Here is a 19,931-nt window from a genome sequence, read left to right as displayed (position 1 = left end):
TTTTTGTGAAACGGATTTCCTCCATCATAACTAAGGCTGAGCAGAACCGAACCAGAACCGAAGAACCGAACCGAAATGTGAAAATTCGGTCCGGTTCGGTTCTGGTTTTTTCAGAATTTCGGTTTGTTCGGTTCTTCGGTCCGGACCGAATTAAATTTCGGTTCGGTCCGGTTCTTTTTAAAAAATTCGGTTCTGGACCGAATAGACCGAATTATTTATATTAATTATTTAATATACTAAATATAATATATATCAGTAGTATTCAACACTCCAGCACAGCCGCACAGCCGCACAGCCTTCAGACTTCCCCCTTCTGGTCCCAGAGACGTGATTCAGCTGTCTAAACTGATAAACACTAACCATATTCAGATATTATACTGCTAATCACTATCTCCATTTATTACAATCGAAGGAGCATACATTCTGGGTAATTGATGTTTCCATCTGTGTTTTGATTTGAATTTTATACTGTCAGGTTTTGAAGTTATTCTTCCTCTCTCTCTTTACTCTATTGAATGGATTGTTTCCATCTTAAATACCATTTCACATGACCTGCTTTGTTTTCCGGTGAGGCTCATTAAAATTTCTTTCCTTCAGATTTTAAAGCTTTTTATGTTTTCTGTTAAAAATTTCGGTTCTGGAGGAAAGAACCGAACCGAACCGAAATTCGGTTCGGTTCCGGTTCGGTCCATATGATAATTTCGGTCCGGGAAAAAAATGTAATTCGGTTTTCGGTTCTTTCGGTTCGGTTCTGGACCGAACCGACCGAATGCTCAGCCCTAAATTCATAACAATGCAGAGAAAAGAGCAGATGAATTCCACAATCTAGCTGATTCCACAATCTAGCTAGGTCCATAAAATTGAGCATGTTTGGCGCCTTGACTTGACGGTACTTTATCAGTGATATAAAAAGTTATTTGGGAAACTTTTTCATATCTATATAAGCTTTCTTAGAATTATATATATTTAACGGAGGTTTAAAAGCATCTCCAATAAACTCTCCGTCCAAGTTCTTTATTCATATTTTTGAAAAATAAATACTAAGATAAGCAAACCAGGCCAATAAAGTATTCCTTTCTCAAAACTAGAGCCATAAAACCCGAAAATGTTAAAGAAAAAAAACAAAAGTAACACAATAATAATGCAAAACTGGGTCAATACAAACTACTCATCAGTAATGCAACACATAAACATTATATTCCACGACAGCATCCCCAGTCTTCAAGTCTAAGAGCAACAGCAATGCAGCGTCCCACTTTTTTAAGAGCACCCACAGTGGAGTACCGTTTCTCGTCTCGGGCCACGCAAAATGGGATTAGTGCATGAAATGGGACTGACCACCCGTTGGAGGGAGAGAAGAAAAAGTGGGGAGTCCCACGGTAGTGGGCTCGTCCCACTTCTTACCTTTTTCTTTTTTTATTCAAACTGTAGCCTGCAACTGTGATAGTAGTACAATGCTTCTCCTGCTTTATTAAATGTTAACGTTACAATAATAACGTTCAAATAATCTAACGTAAACTTAACCAACGGCTATATATTTCTACTATAAATACATAATTTTCATCCCTTTTATTGTTCATAATCTTCACTTCCTTAAATTTTTCAGATTCTTTTTTTTAATAAAAATGAATCCAAACAATCCCCCATCTTCAAATTCTCAAAACTCAAACCCTCATTTTCCATATCCATATCCAAATTCCTACTTTCCAAACACACAAAATTTTAATTTTAATTCTCAAATCCCGAATTCTCAATACCAAATTCCAAATTCTCAGAATTCTCAATTTCCATTTCCGTATCCTCAAAATTCTCCTTATCAATTTCCATTTTCCCAATTTTTAAATCCACAATTTGAAACTCAACAAACACCTATCAATATTCAAAATTCTCCACATTCACAAGTACCTCCATTTGGTAACACAAATATTATTGATTTAAATGATGATTGCGACGAAATTGAAGATGTACGAGAAGCGCTTGGTCAGTGGAAGTGGGTTGAAGATAAACTCCTAATAAGTGCATGGTTGAATGTGTCGATTGATCCACTTATCGGTACTGATCAAAAAGCCGAAGCATTTTGGGACCGAATTCATCAATATTGTGAAGAAGATAATCCCGGCGTCATCAAAAGAGGAGTTGTGGCTATGAAGAAAAGGTGGTCCAGAATAAATGAAGGTGCTCAGAAATTTGGTTCGTGTTATGATGAGGCTCAACGAGTAGTTGGGAGTGGTTCGAACTTGGATGACGTTATTGAGCAAGCTCATGTACTTCATTTAGCTAAGTACAAAAAGAAGTCTAACTTTGACAATCACTGGCGTGAGCTTCGTAGACAACCCAAGTGGAGAACTCCTGTAAGCAGTGCAAGTTCTAAAAGAACTAAATTAAGTGATTCCGGACATTACTCCTCGTCAGGAAATAACGATACACCAACAAATGAGAATATTGCTGAATCTCCGGTTCGTCCTAAAGGTACAAAAGCGACAAAAAGGAAAGGAAAAGGGAAGGCAAAAGTAGCAGAAGCATTTGAAGAGTATGAAGACATACGGGTAAATGCCTGTAGAAAATTGGACCTGATGCAGGCATTAAACGAAACTCGTCAAAAAGAGCTTGAGGCAAAGCAAACAGAGTTAGATTTACAAGTGATTTTGGCAGATACTAGTAAAATGACTGATGCTCAACGGAAGATGCATTCAAAAATGCTTGATAAAATCATGGCAAGAAGCTAGAATTGTCTTGTTTAATTTGTAAACTAGCCGTTGGAAGCTAGTGTTTGTCTTGTTTCATTTGTAAACTAGCCGTTGGAAGCTAGTGTTTGTCTTGTTTCATTTGTAAACTAGCCGTTGGAAGCTAGTGTTTGTCTTGTTTCATTTGTAAACTAGCCGTTGGAAGCTAGTGTTTGTCTTGTTTCATTTGTAAACTAGCCGTTGGAAGCTAGTGATTGTCTTGTTTAATTTGTAAACTAGCCGTTGGAATATATTCGTTTTTATCTTCTATATAAACTAGCAGTATTGGCTATTCCAATTCACTTCCATATGGATCAAACACCAACACTAAAAAGTCTAACAGATGAGTTCATTGAAGAGTTCTGCTACGATGATACTGAAGACAATCGTCGTCTCGAGCTCTTTCATCAATTATATGGAGAGAGCTCGACATCCCTGTCTCGAAAAAGCATATACAGAGATCGTGAAGCAGGCCATCAACGTCTAGAGAAAGATTTCGCATGGGAAGACATGTCTTTCTTCGTATTGTGGATGCTCTTTCAAATTTTGATCCATACTTCCAACAAAGGATCGATGCAGTGGGAAGAAAAGGTTTATCACCTTTACAAAAATGTACTGCAGCAATGCGTATGTTGGCGTATGGAATATCTGCTGATGCTGTTGATGACTACGTTCGTATTGGGGAGACTACTGCGACAGAGTGCTTGAAAAATTTCGCCTCTTCCGTAATTACGATATTTGAAGGTGAGTACTTGCGAAAACCAAACTCTAATGACGTACAACGTTTATTACATATGGGTGAGGCTCGTGGGTTTCCTGGTATGATGGGCAGTATTGACTGCATGCACTGGCAATGGAAGAATTGTCCTAAAGCATGGAAGGGCATGTTCATGAATGGTCACAAAGGAGTCGCAACAATTGTACTAGAAGCGGTTGCTTCATCTGATCTATGGATATGGCACGCATTTTTCGGAGTTGCTGGATCAAATAATGACATAAATGTTTTAGATCGATCACCGGTCTTTGATGAGGTGCTACAAGGTCGTGCTCCTGAGGTAAACTATACTATCAATGGAAATAATTATAATATGGGATATTACTTAACAGATGGAATATATCCTGAATGGGCAACGTTTGTTAAAACCATACCACGTCCACAAGGTGAGAAAAGAAAATTATTTTCAAAATATCAAGAAAGCCAACGAAAAGACGTCGAACGAGCATTTGGTGTGTTACAGGCCCGTTTCGCAATTGTACGTGGTCCAGCACGATTTTGGGACAAGGCAGATCTTGGGAGAATAATGAGAGCGTGCATCATAATACATAATATGATTGTTGAAGACGAGAGGGACACATATGCAACTCAATTTGGTCCATTACCAACTTATGATGATGCAATAAATGGCTTGTCGCAACCAAACTTAGGGGAAGAACCTTTTGTCCCGTATGAAACGTATATTCAAAACAGTATACGGATGCGTGATAAACGAACACATCGTCAGCTACAAAATGACTTGGTTGAGCATATCTCGCAGTTTCACAATAATCGTTAATTTTTTTTAGTATTTGTAACGTTTAAATTTAATGTTTTCTTGTGTGCTGTTATTTATTTCATGTTTTTTTTAATAATATGATGCATTTTATTTAGGGGATATGATTTTTATTTTTAATAGCATTTTTAAACATTTTAATCATTTTTAATATATTATTACAACATTACTAAATTAATTATAAATTGAAATTCAAAACAATTTTTATTACATATCTATATTATAATATATAATAACTAATAAGAATGAAATGGGTTGTAGCAACTGGGTCTGGCCATTGGATGAGTTTGAGACACTTTTTAACCAGTCCCATTCTTGCCAACGTGGAGACAAAATGTCAGTGGATATAAGAAATGAGTCCTCGCCTGAGCATAACCGCGCGCAAATCGGAAAAGCCCACTCCCTCCGACCACCGGCATCTCTCTCACGGCGGAGAGCGGCGGATTCCGACCTAATATACTCAACGTACTCCCATTGTACTTCCCTTCCGTGAAAGCGTAGTTCAACACCATCAAGAACCCTAGCTCGTTCAACGACGCCGATGCGTAGATTCCTTGAGCTCTTCCCACTTGTTTGGAATCTGGTTCGGGGCCCACAGTGAGAGGATCATCCATCATCACAACAGCTCCGAATAATGTGGAGGAAGTGTTGGTCATGGCGGCGGAAGCCACGCGGACGGCGGTGGGGTGGCGGCCGCTGACGATGTCGTGGAAGTAGAAGTGGAGGTGGCTCAGCTTCTCTTTTCTGAGGCCGAGGCTGTTTTTGGGTATTCTTTTGGTGAAGTCTTGAGATTCTCCTGTGAGGAGGTGGGTGAGAATGAGAGCTGAGATGAGTATGGAGATGGGAGACATTGTGGAAGCTAGCTAGAGGAGTGGGTTCGAGAATTACACCGAATGTCTGTATTTATGCCAGTTTGGCTTTATGGTTTTTGTTTATTTTAAGTGTGGAAGTCATATTTGGGGTGTATTGTTGACTCCAAAAGAAATGTGGGGACGTGTACTAGCTCCACTAGCTTTTCTTTTGGAGACGATAGTTGCTGGCACTTGTTGCTCGCGCGTCCTTTAGGCGAATCAGAGGTTTGTATAATTTATTTTACAGAATCAGCAGTCTAGCCCCAAATAATACTAGCCCAGGCCACTAGTTTATTGTTGGGACAATCTACGTTTTAGGATAGTATCTAATAAACAAGTTCGAATAGAAGATTAATTTTAATATCGATGCGGTGCCAGCATTCTTTGATTCTTCTCGAGCAAAATGTGACCTTCTATCCACGCAAATTTTACCTCGTTATTAATTTTAAATCTTAAAACCCAAGAGTACACCAAGCCCAAGTAGCCATGTCAGTCAGAAGAGACCAATTCAAGAAGATTGGGCGCCTTATCTTCAGGGCGCGCCAAGTTGAAGCTTACAGAGAAATATCGTCATTTGAAGAGCAGACGGGGACATATTTTACCTAGGGGGACGTCCTTGGGTGCGTATAGATCCTACTGTTAATTTGTCGAAGACTCTACTTTGTAGTCTGAGGAGTTGCCCTCCTTGGAGATAGAGAATGAAGATTAGAGGAGGCCTTGTGTTAGGTCCAAAGTATCGTAGAAGGGGGGGGTTGAATACGATACTCACTACAATTTAAAATTCTTTCGAATCTTGCGGATAAATAAATTGCAGTCCTGTAATGGGTTTCGTGTTCCGGATATTTATTGGGTCGATTTCTGAGGATATTAAAATATTAAACCAACACACAATATTTTCCAAGGTATATCTGTATATTGATAAATACCTCGAAGGTGCTATAAATCCAAACCCGAAGGTTCGGCTACAATGGCCACTACTCTCACTATTACAAACTCTAACCACTACTGATATTTCTATTACAAAGCTAGGCTAGGGTGTGTGTATAGTGGGAGTAGCCGTACAGAGCACTTGGCCATTTCATCCCGAAGGATGATATATGAATTGTGAGAACACAAGTCACATATTTATAGGCTTTTCATAACTAACCATGGTTAACGAGTTCGTCCTGGACGACTTGAGTTCGTCCTGGACGGATTCGATTTATGAAAATAAATCTAACTCCAAGGATACCAAAGTTGCGCCTGTAGTGAAAGTCAAAGTTGGCGCCCCTCTTAGTCAAACATTGCGCTTTACAGTGTAGCCCTGTGACTTGAGATGACTTAGAATTTTTAAGTCATGGATGAGAATGACTTGGAGTCGCAACATTTGACTCGGTCAAATGTTGCGCTCCAAGTGTTGGCTGTATGTACATCTGTTGTGACTTAGAAAATTTAAGCAGAGATCAAGGTGGTACTTGGAGTCGCGAACTTTGACTAAGTCAAAGTTTGCGCTCCAAGTGTTACTCCTTTGGCTTCAGTGTATGTACATGTGTGTTGACTAGGTGAGTCAAAACTTGCGCCAATGTTCCACTGTAAGCAAGTGAATGGACTTAGAGAATTAATCCAAGGGAAGAGTTGCGCCTTGTGCAATGACAGGAGGCGCAACATTTGACTTTAGTCAAATGTTGCGCTCCTTCCTTCAGTATACTGATAGCTTCACTTAGCCAAAATCCTGATGAATAAACCAAGCGCAAGTTTTGACTTCTGGTCAAACTTGGCGCCTGATTTATTCACAGTGTATACAATGATTGTATACCTTGAAGATTTTGCCTTAGACTTCCCATTTGTATCACTTATTAAAATATATATATACATATATATAGAATTAATTGTGTTTAAATAATTACTTGAATTATATATGTTCAAGTAATTCACAATTAATATATATATATATATATACATATATATAATAATAATAAGTTCCTTTGGCAATATTCTGGAGCAGCTCGATTGACTTGATCAATTAATCCGTTGATCGAATCCACTGAATACTTTCGTACGTCCTGACGTCCTGTGCACTGGTCTGGTTCACGAACGACTCGAACTGAAATAATCCCTTGAATTCTTTGCTTGATAATATACTTGATCAGTCATTCCGGGTTAGTTTATGCTTCAGTTTGTTGATTATAAATAACCAACCAAGATATATAGAAATATCTTGCTTCAGGGGTTGCACTGAAATCTTTCGAGTACTTGGACAACATCTTCATTGCTTCCACAATCTTGAATACTTCAATCCTTATTCTTCACCGAGGCATGAACATATTAATGAACTTCTTCCAGTGAACTTATTCCTTCAAGACTGTAGATGGCTTCTTCAACCTTTGTCTTCGTATCTTCCGATTCCGGTGCAGGCGTAGTGTTATTTACTTGTCCTGTTCTATTGTTGAGTTATCATCCCTATGTAACAGATAGGGTTGTCTTTACATTTAGACTTACAATCTCCCCCTATTTGTTTGTTAATCATAACAAGCAAATCCTCTGGAGGATAACTCAACTAACACTAGAAAAAGTAAAATCCTGGACTAGTAAATAATGCTACAAAGTTTCTGGATCATATAATACATTTCCAGATTTCATGAATAGAAATAACAAATGTGCATATCACCTTTATTTCTCTGGTTCTTGCTTACCTGCCAGATCATCCTCATAGTTTGTCTTGAAGAGAATTCAAAACATTCCATTATGCAAAGAACAATCAGCAGCTTCTTTAAATTCTTCAGTGGTGATGAATAAGTTCCTGTCTACCACTTACTGAAGAATAAATGTATCACCGTGATCCCTCAAAAGTAAAGAAACAAGTCTTTGCTTATGCTTCTCCCTCTGTTAGAGATAGTGGTGAACTAATACCACTACTTCCTAGGAATCATACCACGTACCACCTGAATAAGAATGCAATACAGTGGTGAGGTGTACAAGAGTTTTTATTACTTCTCCTCCCATTACCTTGATCAAGTACCCCTTGGTGATAAGTAGCTATCTCCCCTTAGATGAAAGATGAATCCTCCTCCTTAGTTGAAAGATGAATCTCCTCCTCCGTATTACACAGCTAAAGAGTAGTTTACTCCCCCTTAGTTGTAGACAACAGAAGAAAGCTAACTTACTTTTTCTTCCACCTTTCATATATTCTCCCCCTAAATATATTCTCCCCCTTAGTTGTGGAATCCTCCGAGGATATGTGGTATCAAATATGGTCAAGGAATGTGTACAATACTTCCTGTACCAAAAGATAATCTCCCCATAGAGAACTACACAACGCTAAAGCTGGGGTCGAAGAAAGAGTTCAGAAGAAGGGTTTACTTTGATTGGGTTGGTCCCTATGCTGAAAGAATAGGTTCCAAACGGAAAAGTAATGAGTAAAATCTGACAATCGTGTCCCTTTGGTATTACCAAATGATAAAGCTTCCCAATATTGTTAGGTCGCAATACCAGTTGTTAGATCCCTGGTAAGGTTTCGATAACATCTTCAACATGGCTCCAACGGCAGTCAGTCGAACATTCCAGTGATAGTATCCACTTTGCCTTAAGGTATAAATTTGGTATTCAGTGGGTGTCTCACAAAAATGTTCTGCAGGTGTATCACTCAACACTCAATTTCTCTCGATTTTTGGGTAAGGGTGTCACTCACGAGTTCTGTAAGTGTATCCCTCCACACAAATACTGAGCTTCCAAAATGCTGAGTACCTGCAAGAAAATCACCTTAGCCACCCTTAAAGGGGGTCACCGGTGGTGCAATGGGAGTTCGTAATTCCCAGTCCCTGCAGACTCATCAGATAAATCCGAATCATGGTCCACAAGTTGCCAACCACTAAGTGGCTTATCCAATTAAGGATCCAGAGTTGTTTGCTCTAGGAGGTTAGACAAAGGCTTAATTATGGCAAAGGCCTAAGTCCTCCTCAATGTCTGTGAAGACACTTGATTCAAGTGAATCATCAACCATAAGTTCACACCGTGAAATGGAATGAACCGTGGTTGCTTCCGTCAATTCTTTCATCAACTTGTGAGTTTTCAATACCAAATATTAGAATATGTACCTCACAAGTGTTTCACTCTTCTCAATTTCCTATGTGTTTGCACTCACTCATGCTCACATATTTCTCATTCTGATATCTCACTGGTTCTTCTCAGAATCTCACCAAGTGTTTAACTCTCAGTGTTTGGCTCACAGTGTTTCTCTCAGCACTCAAAGTATGGTCTTCTGTACCTGCATGAGAAAATCACCATAGCCCCTTCAAGAGAGGTCACTGGCGGTGCAATGAGGTTTCGTAAATCCCCGATCCTCAACCGACTCATCAATAAGTTGACTCATAGTCAGAGAGTTGCCGATCTCCTATAAATAGGAAATCCATTCCGATTGGATCCAGATCTGTTCTTATCTGGGGAGGGAGACGAGAATCCTGAAGGTTTGGCAATTGAGATCCTCGTTTCCTCCTTACACCTGTAAAGGCATCAACCATCTTATCTACCGTAAAATGGTAAATGAAGAAGTTGCTTCTGGAACAAAACCTTTAACTTCACTGTGCACTCTCTTGTATTGTGTCCATAAGATTTTTTGTTTAGGCTCTTCATCAGAGTGATTACTGATGATGTGCGTGACTCAATACAAGATGCTCTGGCTGACGAGCGAATTTCAATGGACTCATCCTGTTGAGAGAATGATTCCAGAGACTGTTTTATTGCCTTTTCAGCTCTATATTCTTTTGAGAGAATACAGATGAGCAACAGTTACCTCAAGTTCAAAAACACCTTTTCTTCTTGAGAGGTAGAGCTGTGGGTACACTATCCCTCACATCCTTATTTGCTGCAACAAGTACAGTTTCTCCCTCATTGACCTCTAGTCTAAAAAATTCCTTATTACTCCAGGGGGAAAGTTGGGATGTGTTCTGAATTTGGTTTTATAGTCTGGGATAAAGATTGTTGGTTTTCAACCTTATGACTATCTAGGAAAGCCAAGAGGCTGATTAAGTTCCGAAGAACAGAAAGAGATATAAATGCATTTTGAGAAAATCTATGATTTTGAATGAAAGCAATTGCATTTAATCTTTTGAAGAAAAATGAATCAGTTGTGACTGTAAAATGATTTTCATAAAGAATGACAATCACAACCGATGAAAGAATCAATGTTTTCCATTAAAAACTTGTTTGAGTACGAGAGTCTGAATCTATGCATAAAAGTTTTAAATGAACTTGTCTTTGAAAAAGACACAGACTCTTGTTTCTCACTACAATTTAAAAAGGAAACAAGAAAATTTATGCGCTACAGTGTATAAAGCACTCATCACAATAATTAGTAAAAAGGCATCATACTAGCACATCGTCAAAACAGACGCTGTAAGTGACAAAGATCACCAAGTACACAAATACAAGATAATCAATGTCTCGTCCTATGACGCTACATATATAGATGCAAAATATTCTAAGAAATATTTATGAAATAAAGTAGTGGATACCAATTGTTGAAATCAATTGATAAGAAAATTTCTTTGAAGAAACTCACCACTCCAGAACATAAATTTGAGACAGAATAAAGATTATGTTGTCTCCCTTGTACTCAGAATATTAAACACCTAAAATATATTAGCACCAGTGGTTTTAAGAGATATGCAACAATATTTCACCAGTGCCAATACATCACAATCAATTCACAAATAAAACATCAATAAAGCATCAGAAATAGATACCAATTAAATATTTCAAAAATGAATTAATCATGCTTCTATTATTCTATCAAAGTCAATCATGAAACAAATAGGCATATAATTGTCATGGATCACAATTTAACTAAGATAAAATAATAATTACTTACGGAATATCATATAATTATCAGATCAGCATATAACAACTAAAATCATGAAAATCATACAAAGATATTCGCAAGCCCGAGGGAAAGTTGAAGAAAAGTTCACGAGTCTTATATAAATAATCATTAAACACAAGTGAACTCACACAACTCCTCGCAGAAAATATTAACAATTAATATTAGTGATCTACATATAAGCATCCAAAATATCACTAACAATAAAAGTATCACAACTATATGCAGTTAGACATGAAATAAAATATCAATTAATAAATCATCAAATATCCAACACAAATAGTTATGCTTCAAGTATATACACTAATATAAATGGATTCATCCTAGAGAGAATCTAAGTAACTCCACAAATACTAGTATATCATGACTAAATTCTAACTAGATTCTAACCATATACCAATTACTGATACAAGTCACAAGTCTAGAAACGAATAAGTCATGCTTCAGATTTTATACCTATAAAAATGAATTCAACCTAGAAAATAATCCTAAGTATGTTCACAAATACAGATTTATCACGACTAGATTATGACAAAGTTTCTCTACTAGATACCAATTGTTAAAGAGGTATAGATCAAGAAAAAATAACATAATTAAGTCATGCTTCATGTCATCTCTAATCATTTAAATCATGAACAAATAAGTCACTTAATTGTCATGCAACATAATTTAAATAATTGAAATAACAAACGCTCATGCTAAAACATATAATCACCATCTAAGCATGCAAAGCAATAAACATGGCAATCACATAGAATAGCAAAAAGCACGAGGTACTGGATTTTAAATAAATTCACAAGTCCTATGTATAGACAATTTAATACTCATGAATTCATTCAAGAAATACGATAGACATGCTCATGAAAGAAGTAATACCTTATAGAAAGTATAGTATGTGATCCACTTGCAGTTAAGTAAAGTGATAAGTTGAATACCTCTGAGACTTAACATTTCAGTTGATGTTACTTTCTTGTACTGATGAAGTCCAGTGGTTGTTGGCATAAGTCTTGGCAGGTCTAGAATCTTCCAAAATGCGCATATTCAAAAGATCCTTGACTTCCTTTTATTGCCATCATTCTTTAGGCTAACTAGTAGACCATAAAGAATTGCAACTTTCCAACAAACTCATCATATCACTAATCTGCATTCACTTAGCAATTATCTTGCACAAGTGACGTTAGTCCATATATAATATAATCATGGTATTACAGCACAGATAGTTGTATTGTGTGTGCCTTGTATCATGAGAGGTAATAATTTGGATACCAAATATGACTCTAGCAAACAGATTTTAAGATAATATGCTAGTTAGAAGTCATACCATGTCTGTGACGATCATCAGGTGTTGGATAGCAACTCATAGAGAGCTGGTGAAGAAATAGGTATACAAATTCCGTTGGATCTGCAACTGCAAAGTCCTTGAAATATTGTATGAAGCTTCATCTTCTAGCTCACTGTAATATTCTGAACCCGAGTCTCGTCAATGGTGCTTTAGTTAAATCATGAAGGTCGTTGAGTCCCCTAAGATGTAGAGTCCTGAACTTGAAGATTCTGTTTCCATCATCTTCATAACCTTCTCCTTTGTAATAACTCTGAGCAACCAAATTGGCTTGTCCCTCGTAACAAAGCCAAAAACATCCAGTTGGAATCTAAATACCCGACAAGTACTAAGTACCAAATTGTCATTAGGTCAGGTATTAGAATCCGCACAATCTGCTTTCAAACTGATTGAGATCATCTTGCTGTGCAATCACTCAATCTGGATCCCATTAAGAACTTTTGAATCTTCCCCAAGTTTCACTTCAGATTGAAACCCAAAGAAATAACATCCTTTCACCATAGCTCTCCTAGTCTTCACTTCACCATTAGGAACATTTAAGAACTAGAACCCGAGAATGATATTGATTTCAAACCCTTTGTCTAAGCAGATACGTTCTTGATATGTCCTGTTCATCTTCAATTTGGTGTTGAGTTTGACTAGTGGATCCACCAAATGCTCCCCCTAAGCTGTTGCTGGGATTTCTTTAATAATCCTTATCCTTGCAAAGAGATTCTGCTTGGATCTAAATCATTATTAAACCAATAATATCACCTTTAACAGCTTGGAGCAAAGTGTCGTTCAATCTCTTGTCCAGACTTACAATCACCTTCTGTTGATTAATCACAATCACCCTGTAGACTGCAGACTCCATAGGGTAGCCGAGGAAAATATTCTTTGATCTTCAAATGCAAGACTTGTAAAGAGGCATTTTCCTCCAAACACATACCAAGAGTTAGTGTTTGCTTCTGATTGGCCACTGGCAAAAATGGTGTCTTTCTGGATTTATCAATGATCAGGGTTCATCTTGATCAACCTTCATTTGTGACGTCTCGTCCTTCGAACACATACGAACAACACGAAAGAATCTAGAGGAGTCAATGATCATCGCAAAAAGATATCTAGCTTTGTTTGCAGACATGACATTAGCTGATCCGTAGAAATCCATACGTATCATCTGAAGAGGCTCAGTAATGTTAGTCATATCTTTGCTTCTGTGCGATGCTCCTTCGACTTCCCTATTGACATACCTCATGAGCTTCATCCATATTGAATTCCAGATGAGGTAGTCCTCTCACCAATTCTCTTCTTACGAATAGAAAGAGCTCCTTGTTTTGACATACAAGTGCGAGAGCTTCAAGTGCCATAGCTAATACTCATCTGATGAGGCTTCACTATCAAAACAGCTCACTCCATCTTCAGTTGAAGTTCCATATTAGCTACGAGCAAAATTCACATCCTTCTTGATTTAAGATAAAACACTATTCCATGAACTGACATAATGTCCTTTGTCAGAGAACCGTTTGATACTAGGAATTTGTGTGCTTTGACTCTTCCAAGAAAGATATGCTTCCATGATGACATTCTAGGAAAACAAGCATGTCCCGCAAGAGAATCTTTGTTGTCATCTTTCAAAGATTATTGACGGAACTGCTCACATGATCACATTTGCTAACAGGGTACTTTTGGTGAATATATGATTTCGGCTACTCAGCAAACAGAGTGCACCAAAAATCATATGGAACATATGTAACCTGCAATCACAAATGGAAAGAGTTCTATGGTCCCCAATCATAACTGGGTCCGGATGGATTAGAGATTTTTCTTTAACAGTGGTAATAACAGAAGCAACCTTAACATGCTAATTCTTATTTAGACATTGCCCTAATGTGATTCTCAAACATGCTTTTCTAAAATCAATGCAAGTACAAAGACATGCATTCATGACATGAAAATAAGCAGACATGATGTTGAATACACATGGCAAACAATCAAAGATAAGACAAGAGCAAGACAGGAAGTTATGCAATTCAGAAGATTCAGTACTCTCTACTTAAACCAATTAACACAAGTGCAACAGGTATCAAGTAGAATTACATATATTCAATAATCTTCTAAGAGCATAAGGATCTGATTCCAATCTGTTGTTATATGGCATTATACTATCTCTATTAGCTAAGTCAGTTTTAGATCTAACATGAAGTTCTAATAGTTCTACTGACATAAGGTAGACATTCCATCATAGAACAAAATAACATCCTTAACAAATAATTCAGATTAGATAAGCAAATCTAATTGTACTAGGAAATCTGAAACTAAGTGTTTTAACAAAGTTATATATGCTAGGATCATAACCCCTAAAACTAAGAGTTGTTTTCCAAAGGAAAGCTTCTAATCTCACCATTGCAAATAATCAAATCCTAAATATTCATACACATGTTAAGAATCTGCTAAAGACACATGCACAAGATTATCATCAAACCTAGTTACTAGAGAAATGATCTAGCATACTAGTTCAATATTATCTACTGTGATGCTATCATGCTTGTGCCTGTGTGTTAAACAATTCTACTCAGAGATTTATAACATGCTTTGAATATAATGAAATAAGTATTGCAAAGTTAGAAAGAATTCATACCTGAGATGTGCAAAGTGAATCATCTTCAGAGAATGCTTGGATAGCCAGATAACCATAATCATCCTTCTCATCAGCATCTGATCCATCTCACACCTTTCCTAAAATAGCATAAGAACTTGTTGTGATGTTTCTTTCAAAACATCCACTTGAATTTCAGACAAGCCTTATCATCCTTGTTTGTCGAGGCTTCAATATATATAGCAACCCTTCTTTGCTAAAGATACCAATCAATATTGTGTGTACTGACCAACTCAGTTTTCAAACAACCTGTCGAACTGAACCCTGAAGAGTCTCCACTTGAAACCAATGGATTCCGTCTGAATCTGACATGACTAAACTTCTCAGACAGTGTTATGCTAATCCTTGAAGTTCTTTCCTCACATTCTTCAAAAGTGTTAACTTTCGTCGACTTGAGCTTCCTCAAATTCAGCAGTTACAAACTCTTCTGTTCAATTCTAAGGTTCTGACATAAATGCACGAAACTGATTTGGTGCGGTAGTAACTCGATAATTATATCCTTAAACCTCCACAGTTTTCTGTCTTTGATTCAGTTGATTCTGGATGGATTTAGCATTTCTACAATTCACTGTGTAATTGTATATCCCCGAATCACTGAGTTAGATTGAAATCCCTTGAAGATTCGTCCGTAAAAACTTCTATTTTCCTACTACCAGTGGTGCCATTCAAAGTTGACATTCCGAGCCCTGGGAAGATACACTCAACACATAAAGCAAGTTCCCATCCTGATCTGGTGATCTGATAATCAAGTAGGAGTAATTACTCAGATCAAGGCCTGAAGTACCTTCTTCAAAATCCACTGTCAGTAGTACCAAATTAGTCTTCAATAGAATCTTCTTCGAATCACAATCAGCTTTGTCGAACATAGAAAACTGCTTCTAATAATCCTTTGAGAAATCAATTGGATTGGGTCATCAATGTACTTCCATTACCGGTTCTGAGAATCTGGTATTTGAAAATCCGGTGTTTGTCTTGTAATCTGTCAGCCTGATCTGTCTCAACTAAATGTCAATCTGATTTGTCTTGGAGTAGAATAATTAAAAAGGTTACGGGACACTTGATTATTTAAACTAAGTTTAAATTATAAAGAAAATAAATTTAAAAATAAGTTTTAAAAGATGAAAGAAAATAAAGTATAAAAATAAACTTAGCTAAATCTATAAAGTAAATTTAATTATATTTAAAAAATAAATTCAAATAAATTCATAATAAACTGAATAAGTTTAGAACAAATTTATTTCAAATTCATTTAGTAAATATATAAAAACTTATTTGATAAATTTAATTTTTGAAAATATTCAAGTGTCTCGTCTCCAATTAAATCACTACTTCCAGAACAAATCAAATTGAACCCTTGAACTTGAACTTATATCCATAATCAATAAAATCCTCTAACATTTATATTCTAGATTTTAACTTAAATTTAAATCATAAACTATACAAATTTAAATAATAAATTTATAAAAATTTATGATAAACTTGATAAAGTCTAAGAGTAAACTTTACAAGTCTAAAATAAATTTAAGCAAATTTATTAAATGAATTTAGCAAAGTTTATAAAGTAAATTTAATTAAGTTTATAAGATAAATTTAATTAATTCATAATAAACTCAATTAATAAGTTTAAAATAAATTAAGTTAAATTTATAAAATAAACTTATTAAAATTTAAAGTATAAATTTATAAGTCCCGGTCCAAAGTTCAGTATCCGACAGATAATCCTTGCTTAGGCCTACGGACAAATTCAGCAACACAAACCGGAAGAACATTTCCCCTAATCAAATATCAAAAGCTAGGTTCTTGATTTTCCGTACGATTAGGATCCTGATTTGTATATCAATCAACCTGGCTCTGATACCAATTGTTAGGTCCAAAGTATCGTAGAAGGGGGGGGTTGAATACGATACTCACTACAATTTAAAATTCTTTCGAATCTTGCGGATAAATAAATTGCAGTCCTGTAATGGGTTTCGTGTTCCGGATATTTATTGGGTCGATTTCTGAGGATATTAAAATATTAAACCAACACACAATATTTTCCAAGGTATATCTGTATATTGATAAATACCTCGAAGGTGCTATAAATCCAAACCCGAAGGTTCGGCTACAATGGCCACTACTCTCACTATTACAAACTCTAACCACTACTGATATTTCTATTACAAAGCTAGGCTAGGGTGTGTGTATAGTGGGAGTAGCCGTACAGAGCACTTGGCCATTTCATCCCGAAGGATGATATATGAATTGTGAGAACACAAGTCACATATTTATAGGCTTTTCATAACTAACCATGGTTAACGAGTTCGTCCTGGACGACTTGAGTTCGTCCTGGACGGATTCGATTTATGAAAATAAATCTAACTCCAAGGATACCAAAGTTGCGCCTGTAGTGAAAGTCAAAGTTGGCGCCCCTCTTAGTCAAACATTGCGCTTTACAGTGTAGCCCTGTGACTTGAGATGACTTAGAATTTTTAAGTCATGGATGAGAATGACTTGGAGTCGCAACATTTGACTCGGTCAAATGTTGCGCTCCAAGTGTTGGCTGTATGTACATCTGTTGTGACTTAGAAAATTTAAGCAGAGATCAAGGTGGTACTTGGAGTCGCGAACTTTGACTAAGTCAAAGTTTGCGCTCCAAGTGTTACTCCTTTGGCTTCAGTGTATGTACATGTGTGTTGACTAGGTGAGTCAAAACTTGCGCCAATGTTCCACTGTAAGCAAGTGAATGGACTTAGAGAATTAATCCAAGGGAAGAGTTGCGCCTTGTGCAATGACAGGAGGCGCAACATTTGACTTTAGTCAAATGTTGCGCTCCTTCCTTCAGTATACTGATAGCTTCACTTAGCCAAAATCCTGATGAATAAACCAAGCGCAAGTTTTGACTTCTGGTCAAACTTGGCGCCTGATTTATTCACAGTGTATACAATGATTGTATACCTTGAAGATTTTGCCTTAGACTTCCCATTTGTATCACTTATTAAAATATATATATACATATATATAGAATTAATTGTGTTTAAATAATTACTTGAATTATATATGTTCAAGTAATTCACAATTAATATATATATATATATATACATATATATAATAATAATAAGTTCCTTTGGCAATATTCTGGAGCAGCTCGATTGACTTGATCAATTAATCCGTTGATCGAATCCACTGAATACTTTCGTACGTCCTGACGTCCTGTGCACTGGTCTGGTTCACGAACGACTCGAACTGAAATAATCCCTTGAATTCTTTGCTTGATAATATACTTGATCAGTCATTCCGGGTTAGTTTATGCTTCAGTTTGTTGATTATAAATAACCAACCAAGATATATAGAAATATCTTGCTTCAGGGGTTGCACTGAAATCTTTCGAGTACTTGGACAACATCTTCATTGCTTCCACAATCTTGAATACTTCAATCCTTATTCTTCACCGAGGCATGAACATATTAATGAACTTCTTCCAGTGAACTTATTCCTTCAAGACTGTAGATGGCTTCTTCAACCTTTGTCTTCGTATCTTCCGATTCCGGTGCAGGCGTAGTGTTATTTACTTGTCCTGTTCTATTGTTGAGTTATCATCCCTATGTAACAGATAGGGTTGTCTTTACATTTAGACTTACACCTTGCTCTGTAGTCTGGTGAGTTGTCCTTGTTGGGGAGTTTGTGGAACCTTCTCGAAGATACACCCTGGAAGGTTCTATCTCTGTAGTCTGGCGGGTTGTCCATGTCGGGGAGTAGAGAAGCGTCCTTGCATTTGGGGTAAGTCTTGGGTGCTCGAGAGTCTACAAGACCCAAATCTAGGCCTCATCGTATTGGGCCCCTTTCAGGATGAAGACAACAGAAGGGGAAACCTAATCCTATTAGGTTTCTTAGAAGAAAAGAACTACGTACTGGCTTGATCCCATATAAATATAGGGGTAAGTAGGCAAATTAGGTGGACACGAGTTGGGGGCAGCATGGACGCAACTCGAAACCCTAATCTCAGCCACCCCTAAAATTTCATCATCACCGCTTAGCCACCATCATAGATCTTGAGTCCGGCCACGAACTTCAAATTTTGTTAACTACCAAATTCCTCCGTTAACACTTTCTAACCGTCGAGACTAACAGAGAGCAAGAGTATGTATAAATTATAGGAGAAATTTTGAATAATTAGATTGGGCCTTCTAATGACATTTTGGACGAAACTCAATGTCATTAAATATTAAGTTAATCCACTAAAAGGATTAATATTTGCACTATTGTCTAAACATCGCAATTCATTTCATTAATTCGGGTTCAATATTATTTGCCTATTAAATTTCTTGGATTAAAAATATCACATATCCATTAATTAAATTAATTTAATCAATATTTTTTTATTCTTTATCATCAACTCAATCTTTTAATTATGAAAAATAAATCCGTAGGACTAAAGCATAATTATCTTTATGAACTTTCTAAGAGAACATCATCATCCGAATATTTTCGGACACGATTTGCATTTTCAGTAAATATCCCACTCTAAATATTATGTCATTGTTCAATACATAAATTTATATGAACAATAAATTAAATTTTTTTTAAAATAAAAAGTGTAAATTAAGTATACTCCGTGTGCGTAGCACGGCGGGCATATTACTGGTTTTTGTAAGTTAGTCTTGTTTTTAAGATTGATCACTATTGTTTTATATTCGAGTTTAAACTTTTATTAATTATTTAAAATAATGATTAATGGATTGAGATGATTCGGAATCTACCGTTGAAATAGCGGTCATTTTTAAACTTACATAGCGGTTTCAGGCGCTATACAAGACAGCGCTATGCAAGTACAATAAGCTTACATAGCGTTTCTTTTTCCGCTCTCTAAGAACCGTAGTTGTATAGCGTTTAGGAAAGCCTTATGACAATAAGCATCATCTAAGTGAATCTACTTCAATAGCATTTTTATAAACACTATGGAAGTAGCAAGTGTATTTTACAATCTTTCTTACATAGCT

At 36.6% G+C, this 19,931-nt stretch overlaps 2 protein-coding genes across 2 annotated transcripts; one reads left to right on the top strand and one right to left on the bottom strand.

Annotated features, from left to right (window-relative positions):
• Positions 1–1,625: 1,625 nt before the first annotated feature.
• Positions 1,626–4,276, top strand: LOC135152725 (uncharacterized). Its single transcript, XM_064093810.1, has 2 exons — positions 1,626–2,626; positions 3,196–4,276. Exons 1-2 carry the CDS (start codon positions 1,626–1,628, stop codon positions 4,274–4,276), a joined length of 2,082 nt encoding a protein of 693 aa, XP_063949880.1.
• Positions 4,277–4,439: 163 nt separating this feature from the next.
• On the bottom strand, positions 4,440–5,223 carry LOC108221029 (dirigent protein 2). Its single transcript, XM_017394928.2, has one exon. It carries the CDS (start codon positions 5,122–5,124, stop codon positions 4,573–4,575), a length of 552 nt encoding a protein of 183 aa, XP_017250417.2. The 5' UTR covers positions 5,125–5,223; the 3' UTR covers positions 4,440–4,572.
• Between the last annotated feature and the right edge of the window lie 14,708 nt (positions 5,224–19,931).

The sequence above is a fragment of the Daucus carota genome, chromosome 5 (assembly GCF_001625215.2).
Source record: "Daucus carota subsp. sativus chromosome 5, DH1 v3.0, whole genome shotgun sequence".
NCBI lineage: Eukaryota > Viridiplantae > Streptophyta > Magnoliopsida > Apiales > Apiaceae > Daucus > Daucus carota.
This window is presented reverse-complemented; position numbering and strand designations above follow the sequence as displayed.

Coding starts and splice junctions, on each gene's coding strand:
- LOC135152725 (XM_064093810.1), top strand. CDS start 1,626: ATGAATCCAAACAATCCCCCATCTTCAAATTCTCAAAACTCAAACCCT. Junction 2,627..3,195: donor CTTGAGGCAAAGCAAACAGA/GTTAGATTTACA, acceptor ATCGTGAAGCAG/GCCATCAACGTCTAGAGAAA.
- LOC108221029 (XM_017394928.2), bottom strand. CDS start 5,124: ATGTCTCCCATCTCCATACTCATCTCAGCTCTCATTCTCACCCACCTC.